The sequence below is a fragment of the Onychostoma macrolepis genome, chromosome 04, assembly GCF_012432095.1.
Source record: "Onychostoma macrolepis isolate SWU-2019 chromosome 04, ASM1243209v1, whole genome shotgun sequence".
NCBI classification, from domain to species: Eukaryota; Metazoa; Chordata; class Actinopteri; order Cypriniformes; family Cyprinidae; genus Onychostoma; species Onychostoma macrolepis.
This window is the reverse complement of record NC_081158.1, coordinates 11668474-11679163: the sequence shown is the minus strand read 5'-3', so window position 1 is coordinate 11679163 and position 10690 is coordinate 11668474. Positions and strand designations below refer to the sequence as shown.

The 10690-nt window shown below is 38.6% G+C and overlaps 2 protein-coding genes across 2 annotated transcripts; one reads left to right on the top strand and one right to left on the bottom strand.

The window, feature by feature from the left end:
• Positions 1-312: 312 nt before the first annotated feature.
• Positions 313-4130, top strand: LOC131539393 (gastrula zinc finger protein XlCGF26.1-like). Its single transcript, XM_058773965.1, has 3 exons — positions 313-397; positions 954-1110; positions 2776-4130. Exons 2-3 carry the CDS (start codon positions 1026-1028, stop codon positions 3912-3914), a joined length of 1224 nt encoding a protein of 407 aa, XP_058629948.1. The 5' UTR covers positions 313-397; positions 954-1025; the 3' UTR covers positions 3915-4130.
• Positions 4131-5526: 1396 nt separating this feature from the next.
• LOC131538490 (uncharacterized) lies at positions 5527-8863 on the bottom strand. The gene is made up of 4 exons (XM_058772363.1): positions 7964-8863; positions 7189-7332; positions 6824-7067; positions 5527-5870 (listed from the first exon to the last, which is right to left on the bottom strand). Exons 1-4 carry the CDS (start codon positions 8498-8500, stop codon positions 5527-5529), a joined length of 1269 nt encoding a protein of 422 aa, XP_058628346.1. The 5' UTR covers positions 8501-8863.
• Between the last annotated feature and the right edge of the window lie 1827 nt (positions 8864-10690).

The window sequence follows — 10690 nt, the reverse complement described above, 5'->3', positions numbered from 1 at the left end:
TTAATTAAATGTAATAATAAAAATAATTGTTCTCATTAGATCTCCAGGGGCGTAGCCATCATTTCAAGTGAGGGGACAGAAATGTTTATATATATATATATATATATATATATATATATATATATATATGTATATATATAACATTTCTGTCATATATATGTAATAAGATATATTAGATATAAAATTAGATATAATTAGTATCAATAGCTTTGGACTTTTTTTTTTTTTTTTTTAGCTCTGTAGTTCAACCCTTCAATTCATCCTAGGTACTAGGAATTATATTTGTTTTCTAATGTAAAATTATATTGATTTTAGCGACAAGACTTTTATTTTGGTCTGGCGATGTGACGTCATAAGGCTGCGCGCGCTCCCGCGTCTGTGATTCAACTGAAGAAAGGTGTGTGCTTTTAATCATTTAAAGTGTTTAAATCAATAGAACTCGTTTAGAGAATCGTATATAAAACGGTTAAATTAATTTGTTAGCCAATGTAACACTTTAATGCTTTATCTAGTGACATTGCAGTCCCTATATAGTGAATCATTTTATCTTAAGCGAGTTCGGTCGCTGTCTAGTAACGTTAGTGATGAGAAACGGATCTTTTCGAAGCTCCGAATCAACTGAATCAAATGCTTCACAAAGTGAATCACCTGCTGCTCAAAACCGTGAAAATGCAACGAGAACAACAAACACTAACATGTAACTTTTACAAAACAACTGCAAATGTTTTCATGAAAGTGGAATCTATTGAATATAATCTACAAATCAGCAAATACTCAATACAAATATGAACCTTGTGTATAATTTGTGTCCTTTTATAAAGTCCATTAACTCTCACTCTGACTGACTCCCTCACCAGTGCACTGACTACTGAACTAGGGAGCTGATTGAGACACACACAGAGATTTAGTTCACGCTTATTTTTCCTTCTCTTAATTATTCTCATCTTAAACAGGAGAAAGTGTCCAAACACACAGAAAAACTCCTGCTGAAGCGACTGAGATCCACGTGACACACCGTTATAAAGATGGTGTTTATTAAAGATGAGAGTGAAGACATGAAGATTGAAGAAACATTCAGAGTCAAACATGAAGATACTGAGGAACAAACAGGTTGGTTTTCATTCTCAAAGCTGAACTCATTCATGTGATCCTTATTATAATGGCCTACAGAATTACAGATATGAAAATATTACAGAAGTAGCCAAAACAATTATTTTGTGTAACATTAAACATATCTACTTCCGAGTAGAAAAAAATGAAAACAGTATTTAAGAATAACTTGAGTTTTTATCTTAACATTTGTTGCCTGTAAATTATTTTTATTTTTTCAACTCATCCCCAAAACTGCCGTACTAACATATACATACCTGAATGTAAATAGCACTAAATGTTCATTACAGCAAGCAATAAAATCATATGTCAGAAATACCAGCCTACTTATAAAATCATTTCTCCACCTGACACAGCTCGGTCGAGTCACTGCAGGCTGTTTATCTTTGTTCTTCATTTAAAAATATTTGGTAAGTGAATACAGTCAGTGGCCAGCCGTGTTGAGGGTAATGCATTACAAGTAACATGAGTTACGTAATCTGATTACTTTTTCAAGTAAACTAGTAAAGTAACTAGTAAATTAACACATTACTTTTTAATTTACATGAAAATATCTGAGTTACTTTTTCAAATAAGTAAGGTCAGTTACTTTGTTTTCCATTTATTGACTGACAGCTCTCTTGTCCCCATGTTGAGAGAAATCAGGAGTAAGTACAGAGCACTCATTGTGTGCCCCGTGTATAGTTAGTTCTTGGCTAAATATGAACATGCATTTACTGATCTCACTTTCACAAAAACAGATTCAGTTTTCCTCCAAATAGGGCTGGGCGATATATCTATTATGAGTGCGATATTGCGTAGCTTGTAAGTGAACTATGGCTCTGTGTATTAAATGCCGCTCCATTTGAAAACAGGTGATGGAGATTTACCACTAATCAAGGAAGCGGCTTTACTGACGAGATGCGCATGCATATCGCATGAGATATATCGCCCAGCCCTACCTCCAAATGAATAAAGAACAGTGAAATGCAAAATCAGAATATGATGCAAATCTGCAATAATTAAGTGGTAAATAACTCAAATATATTTTATGTATTTAATCCCATTTTATTAACCAATGTCTTTGCTTCTGAGCTTCTATTATCAAATTCAATCATACTAATAAGCAAAAATTCCTTTAGATAAACTAACATTTGTGCTTCTTTTTTATTGCTGTGTTGAGTGTTGAACGTTCTTCTCCTGAATTCTGCTGCACAGACGTGAATTTACTTTTCCTTCAGCCTGAGGCTTATTCATTTCACTTTTTAGAGCGAAAGGGCTTTTTCATTTGCCAAAAATAAACTTTTTATATTAAAAACAAACAAGCAAGCCCAGCCCAGATTTGAAAAATAATGTAAAAGTAATATAATGCATTACGTTCCATAAATTGTGGAAACCAATGTAATGGTACATCCCTCCATCAAGATCTAGATGAGCGGAGGTCCTAAAGAATGGGGCTGCATTAGGGATAAGAATTAGGGATGCCTAAAGAAAGCAAAGGATTAACAATATCAACAAGAGGTTTTGAAATTACAGGTTACACCTCTTTCAGTAGTTTAGTAGGTATAGGATCCAGGATGCGTGTTTGGATTTGATGCTTTTCATGTCTAAATGTCTATGTTTTGATGTTTGTTGCTTCATGCCATTAAACTGGTGTTAACTTGTATTTGTCTCTTTTCACCTCAGACCTGATGGCACTGAAAGAGGAGAGTCAAGAACTGAATGAAACGGAAGAGAAAGATCAGAATGAGGAACATCATGATTTCAAAACTGAAGAAAAATCAACAAGTTGCTCACTGACTGAAAAGACTTCCTCACCAAAAAAAGCTCAAAAAACACAAAACCTTAATTCCCAAATGAGAATTCATACTGGAGAGAGACCTTACACCTGCCAACAGTGCGGAGAAATGTTCAATCAAAAAGGATGCCTTAAAGTCCACATGAAAATTCACATTGAAAAGAACCCGTTAATATGCCCTCAGTGTGGAAAATGTTTTACACTGAAAAAAACCCTTAAGGCTCACATGAGAATTCACACTGGAGAGAGACCTTACACCTGCTCTCAGTGTGGAAAGAGTTTTACACGGAAAAGTCATCTTAAAGCCCACATGAGTATTCATTCTGGAGAGAAACCTTACACCTGCAAACTGTGTGAGAAGAGTTTCACACGAAATGGAAATCTTACGTCTCACATGATAATTCACATTGAAAAGAAGTCATTAATATGCTCTCAGTGTGGAAAGTGTTTTTTACAGAAAAAAACCCTTAATGCCCACATGAGAGTTCACACTGAAGAGAAGCCTTTCACCTGCCCTCAGTGTGGAAAGAGTTTCAGGCACAAAGGAACCCTGAAGACTCATATAAGAAGTCACACCGGAGAGAATCCATTCTCATGTGATCAGTGTGGAAAGAGTTACAGATATAAAGAAAACCTTAATAATCACATGAAGACTCACTCAAGAGTGAAGAGTTTTAAATGTCATCAGTGCAAAAGGAGTTTCACAGACAGGAAACATCTTAAGAATCATGTTAAAATTCACATCGGAGAAAAGCCTTTCATGTGCCATCACTGTGGGAAGAGTTGCTCAAAAGAAAGAAGCCTCCAGGTTCACTTGAGAATTCACACTGAAGAGAAACCTTTCACCTGCGAACAGTGTGAGAAGAGTTTCAGGACTAAAGGAAACCTTCAGATTCACACGGTAGTTCACACTGGAGAGAAGCCTTACAAGTGTCTTCAGTGTGAGAAGAGTTTCACAAGTCAAAGCAACATGACACGTCATTTGAAAACTCATTCTGGGAAGAAACAGCCATTTTCCTCAGAGTGACAAGGTTTAGATAAAGGAGTCATTTCTACAGAGCCCTGGCACTGTAGTCACACCAGCCCACCCACGGACACGCTTATTCATTTGTGTACAGATGGCGAAATAATATAAGCAGTACTGTATGTAACAGATATTTAAATATTCAATGTATGTGACTGGCAAACAATGCTTACTACTGTAAAGTTGATTACAAACCCAAAGTACATTTGTGTGTCACTGTTGTTTTTCCTACCTCTACCACACTCCTCCGTCTCTGCTAGGCCTACAGCGTCCTTCCTCATAGCACTGGTCTCGGAAGACCAGGGGTCTCTGGCTGTTCACTACAAATGTCTGCAGTACTATGGCTATAGCTATAGGTTTTTGACGTGTTGGGCTATATTGCAAGTAGCAGTATGTCTGTTTACCCTAAATCCCACCTTATCTGCTGATATTTCAGTCATGCGATTCAGTAACAGGCTAGCTAACACTTGTAACCAATTATCACAAAGCAATGACATTTTAAAATATATGTGGTTTGTACACTAAGCTTACAAATGCTTAATACAATGTAGGCTACTGTCAAAAAAAAAAACACTGGAGCTAATTGGCAGAAGTAGCTGAATAGCGTGAAATTAACTTGAGCTAGCAATATTTTCTGTTTTCTTCTTACCTGGCACTACTGTCCTCCGCTGCAGCAGCCGAATTTAAACCTTTTGAAAAGAGTTCAGTAAATTTTACGCATTTGGTACCTTTTTTTTCTTTTGTTTTTTTGCTTTCTCAAAGTTGTTCTCCATCGCCTTTTTTAAGGTCCATTATCTATTTTTTTTACTGACAATTAGCTTGTGTTGCTCTCTCTCTGATGATGTGCTTGAAAGTCTTGATCAGGTCAACCCATCTCAGGACCAGGCCGGCCATTGCTGACTGGGCGAAATGCTTAACATTTATTATAATTAATATTATTATTAGGGCTGTCAAAATGAATGTGTTAATAACACGTTAACAAATTCATTTTAACGGCACTAATTTTATTAACGCAGCGTGCATTGGATGGATGGTGCATTACGGAAATGGATGGAGATGCTGACAGTGTTGCCAACTTAAAGTGCACCGTGCACTTTAGACCGCGTGCGTGGATCGGTAAAATAGGGCACCTAGTCTTCATGCTCTGTTAACTATGCTTTTCGGTAATAATAAACATACAGTATATTGCATAAAGCATCCATATTTGTCCATGCCCATGTTGATTAGAGTATTAAAAACCTGAAAAGTATCAATTTAAGGTACATTTAGAACAGATACAAATGTGCAATTTAAGTTGCGATTAATCATCAGGGTTTCTGCAGGGTTTAGTCAGTCAAATCAGCAGCTTTTTAAGACCTTTTTATGACCATTATGATTGAAATTTATGACCTACACGAATTACGAAAAATAACTTTTTTTTATTGACTTTAATTGAAGGTAACAAGTTTTATTATTTAAAGGTTCCATTTTCTTAAGGGTAACAAACTGAAGGCTCCCTTTTCTTAAGTGTCAAGAACACAGGAACAACACTTGACAATTGTAAATTGTAACATTGTAAAGTAATAATTATTTTATGGCATTACTTTCCAAAGTCAGTCAGTCAGTCAGTGTCTGTCTACATTTTTCTCAGTTCGTCCCCTTTAACGGTGATCTCCTCCTCAACCTTTTTCAGCTCAGCCAATTTTTCCTTGCTTGCCCGCCTGAGGGCGTTTGACTTTGAAAGGAGCTGGGCCATCTTTGACACCGATTTGCCCTCCGCTTCCTTTGCCAGCATGTCGGCCTCTCTGGCGAGACAGGTGGAAACCTCTTGAACAGTGGTTTTCTTTCTCTTAAGGTCGGTCAAATACTCCTCTGCCAGCTTTCTTTTCTGTGTCCGTGCTTCACTCTCCTTCCTTGCACGCTGCTGATCAAGGAAAATGCGGTACCTCGACCTGCCTGCACCCGCCGATACCAGCAGTTCTTTTGTGAGGGGGAACTTTGGTCACCCCACCGTGCAAATGTACATAATCACACACAAGTCTATGTGCAACCATTGTCTCTTCCTGCATATTGTCAGTCTCAACCTCCTTGTTCACAGAGAACCCCCTTTCAACTGAAGCTTGCCCATGAGAAAGGAGGAGCAGCTTCTGGCAAAATGCCCAAGCCACTGGATAGGCACGGCTTAACCAGCCGCACAAGAAGGTGTCCAGCTGTTTTACCATTGGCTGGAAGGAGAGAAACTCTTCATTCCTACACTCAAGAGTCAGGAGAGCCTCAAACTGTTGTAGAATGACATCCCCTAAAAAAACTAAACATGTTACAAAGGGTATATTGATCCACTTTAACCTCTATAAAGACTACAATAACATTTGGTTATGATGGTTTAAATTCAGGGTTTTCCCTAAGATTTCGGAGGGCATAGAAGCTCCACTAAACTCAGATAAATACAATTTTAAACTCATGACCAGAAAATGAGTTAATCTGCAACACCTGCATGATCGCTCATCCAGTTGTTTTGTTGATTACTGTTGTCAGGATACCTTTCCATTTGAGACTAAGCTACCATCTGATTTTTACATTTATTTTCTCAAATGTGTTACACTTATTAGGTTTATGTGCTTCCTAAAAACACTTAGGTGATGCACCTAAACTTTATATTGTAAGCACGGAAAACCCTATGTAAAATAATCCTAAATCATGAGCCACTGCACACAGAACAGGTGCAGGACCATTACAAGAGGAAATGACAAAAGCTAGAGATCCACGCTAAAAAATGCCCTGATGGGAAAAAAAGAGAAAAGGTATATAAATGGAGCAAATGTCTGCAAGATGGCAGTTATGTATAATGCTGTAAACACAGTCTAATAAACACTTAGAGTGTAATTCAGCGTGGTACTCTAACTTGCGTGGTCAAAGCCCCTTCCAGAACTTACTCCTACCAGCAGATACACCTCCTGCCAGCTGCTTGGCCTGTAGATAGGTCTGCACCAGACATTTAATTTGTTCCTTGCACCTGTCTGGATCTCTGAACATGTTAGAGCAGTCCAGACAGGCCATCTGCCTAACAGTGGCGTATTTAAGTGGGCTCTTCTCCTGCACTTTTCTGACTATATTAGTCAGCCCCTGCATGCAGTCCCTTCTAAACTCAAGGACCTTGAGATCTGATATTTTAGTGTCCTGAAGAGGGATGTACAATAAAAACACAAGTAAGTAGAATGTACAACACAATGATTTCATGCTTCTTGTATCCTGACCACAATTTCTAAAATTACTTCAACAACAAAATTGACCACAATACTTTCAGGGCTTTCTCTGCACCAAGGCCGATGTCAATTTTCTGTGGGAGGAGCAAGTTCTTCTTCTCACACAAGTCCAGCTTGGTGAGCTGTAGTTTTGTAATGTCCTGCAGGACTTCTCGCTTCACAAACCGCCTCAGTACACTCTGTCAGGAGAAAATTCCAGATGAAAAATGTAAGTGCCCTACATCCATATTTTTCATGCAGTAATGTCACAGTTTTAACAAGTGTAGGAGCCTATTTTTGTTCAAATAATCAATGTTATCTTATGCGGTGCATTTCAGTTTTAAATATTTTGGTTTGGATTGTTTGCATTTGTGAATTTACTTTATTCATATATGCCATTTTGATAAATATTCTGTATTTTACATTGAAAATATGTAAATTGTGAAAAATATGTATATGTCAAAATTGTGTACTGGCTTTTTAAGAATAGCGTCAGTTAAGTCTGGCAGCAGCAGAGTCACACAGTTTTTTTACCGCATCCGTGATATTTTGAGATTTAGGATTATATTTGTTTATTTTATTTTATTTGTTTGTTTAATCTCTGAGCCAGGATTAAAGCAATATATTGAATCAGAGAACGGATTACGTGGATTGCTTTATTGGTCACGGAGCGAGTAAAACAGAAACTGAAACTAAGATGCGCACTCACAACAAGGTTGAAGAATTTCATCCATTAAACACAGTGTACATAATACATCATACTCATACACATATCTAATACATCATAGTAGCTGAGGAGCCAGACAAGCACACAAGTTAATTTTAAATTACCTTCATCAACTCAGCCAAGTCTTTGGCAAGGAATGGCATCACTGGCTCATCCATCTGGTACCTCTTCAGGAAGGGCTCAAAGGTACGGGCGATGGTCAAGAAAAAATGCAACTTTGCCAAGATCAGGGGATCCTTTTGAGCGGCCTCTATTGTATCATACAAGCCTGTACCAGGGTTTGGCAGCTCCTTTCTTTTCACCGCATCCACATACAGCTGAAGTGAAGGCCAGACCTCCAGAGCTCTCTCTACCACAGGCAGGTTCTCCAACCATCGATGGCCACAGAATGATAGCGGGAACACTGATGACTTTGTGACTGTCACATAGTCTTCCCTCCTCGCTGGAACGTTGTTGAAGAGTGTGTGCATTGATCTTAACAGCTTTTCCACCTGCCACATGGAGAAACCTGCCTTGAACGCGTTGTGCAGAGTATGAAGCCCACAGCTCCCCACGGACACCAGCTGAGCACCCCCATACATTTCATTTAAGTCGGATTGGAGAAGCTCAAAGAACTTAAAATTTACATTGGGCCCATCCATTGATACGGAGACCAGCCTGCTGAGATTCAGCTGCTCCACACACTCCTTGAGGGAAAACAATAAAAAGATGAGGATAAATAAATATACCACTTAATTGATAACATACACACATGCACATACACACACACTTTTGCACTTTTCTACTTCAAGTTTAAGTAAGTATCACCATGTTTGACTAGGCCTGCATGTCTGTTTCTATCAAGTATATCCATGTAGGCTGTTTCTGAAAATACACCCATGCAGGTGATAAAACAAATTAAACGATTTAGATTACATTGGGATAGTTCTTTTTCTATTTTCTCAAAACAGTATGGCTAGAGTGGGGCAGAGTAGAGACCATTACATGATATCGCTGTTTCCCTACTCTCCAAATTGGTTTGAATGAATGGATCAAACACATGTTTTAGGCTATTCATAGTCGTAGGTTTGCAGATGAAATTATTTCAAATATTACATACAGCATTAGAAATCATATTTGTTTAAAGATTAAACTTGAATTACTTACTTTAAAGTGCTTTAGCAAATCCTGGGCTGTGGAATGGCCAATGAAGTGTGATCCCAGGTACCGGGAATGCACCTTGTCGTCATCCCAGAACCGAACGTGTATGTCCAGCTGTTTCTTCTTGCTTGTGTGATTTAAGCTTTCATCAAACATGAGAACGTAAGGCCCCGAGACCTTGGAGACGAGGTCTTTTTTAATATATTCTGCCAAGCCAAACCGGGTGATGTATGAGGTCTTATCTTTCCCGCACGTAAAGGTCTTGGCTATGTCAGAGTCTGGGAACATTGCTTGGAAAAGTTCGGCAATATCTTCGTTCCCCTTGTACGACTGATGTTTGTTCACGGTATTCAACACCCACAGGACCTCCGCTTTCAGTGTGGAGGTTGATCCGAAACCACTGTGTGTGGCATTGGATGCGAGACAAACGGAATCCCGCGCTGTACTTGGTAACGTTAGTGACGGAGCCGAACAAAACTGACTGATCGTCTGCACCTGCTGCAGACCTTTTACAGCAACTTTATGCTTTTCTGACTTTGCATGCGACTGTAAGGATTTTATGCCTAAACTAGACAGCTCCAACGCCTTCTTACACAGTGTGCAATAGGCTTGATGCCGATTGTTTGCGACGGGCTTGAGCCAACTACTAAATGCACCGTCTTCGAGCCATAGCCCGTTAAATGTACACTTTCCCATTGTAATAGACCGGGAGATTTCAGTTAAACTAAGCAGTGACTCAACGAAATACAGTAATAAGCTGAGAGATGAGCTGAGGAGACAGTACCTCTTGCGAACATAGACTGTAGGCCTAGGCTACATTAGAACATTGGCAGTGAAGCTTTGGAGTTGGGAGTTCGCGCGGGTTTCTGTGAAAGTCCTTCCGACAAGTCTGTTTGCTGCACTGCCACATGGGCCTTGTAGTTCTGGAACGCTGTGATACCCTATGTGTGATACCACCCAGATTCCTCAGACAGAACCACAACAGGTGAAACGAATGAATGCCGCCACCAGCGCATTTTCAGGGGGGAAAAAAGCAATGGTAGAACCAATGAATGAACAAGCATATCAATTTAAGACGTGGCTAAATGTAATTTATGACCTTGTATGGAAAATCCGGACGTTTTTATGACTTTTTAATGGCCTAAAATTCTTATTATTAAATTTAAGACGTTTTATGACTTTTTATGACTCCGCGGAAACCCTGAATCATGGTTAAATATTTATTTGATTGACAGCCCTAATTATTATTAATTTTATTATTATTATTATTATAACCATAGTCAAATCGTGCAAGTCATAAAAACCTGTCGTATGCACTGTTGGCCGGTAATAACAATTTATATATATACAGTGAGGAAAATAAGTATTTGAACACCCTGCTATTTTGCAAGTTCTCCCACTTAGAAATCATGGAGGGGTCTGAAATTGTCATCGTAGGTGCATGTCCACTGTGAGAGACATAATCTAAAAAAAAAAATCCAGAAATCACAATGTATGATTTTTTAACTATTTATTTGTATGATACAGCTGCAAATAAGTATTTGAACACCTGTCTATCAGCTAGAATTCTGACCCTCAAAGACCTGTTAGTCTGCCTTTAAAATGTCCACCTCCACTCCATTTATTATCCTAAATTAGATGCACCTGTTTGAGGTCGTTAGCTGCATAAAGACACCTGTCCACCCCATACA

Coding starts and splice junctions, on each gene's coding strand:
- LOC131539393 (XM_058773965.1), top strand. CDS start 1,026: ATGGTGTTTATTAAAGATGAGAGTGAAGACATGAAGATTGAAGAAACA. Junction 1,111..2,775: donor AGATACTGAGGAACAAACAG/GTTGGTTTTCAT, acceptor TTTTCACCTCAG/ACCTGATGGCACTGAAAGAG.
- LOC131538490 (XM_058772363.1), bottom strand. CDS start 8,500: ATGGATGGGCCCAATGTAAATTTTAAGTTCTTTGAGCTTCTCCAATCC. Junction 7,333..7,963: donor ACTTGGCTGAGTTGATGAAG/GTAATTTAAAAT, acceptor TTCTCCTGACAG/AGTGTACTGAGGCGGTTTGT. Junction 7,068..7,188: donor GTGCAGAGAAAGCCCTGAAA/GTATTGTGGTCA, acceptor ATCCCTCTTCAG/GACACTAAAATATCAGATCT.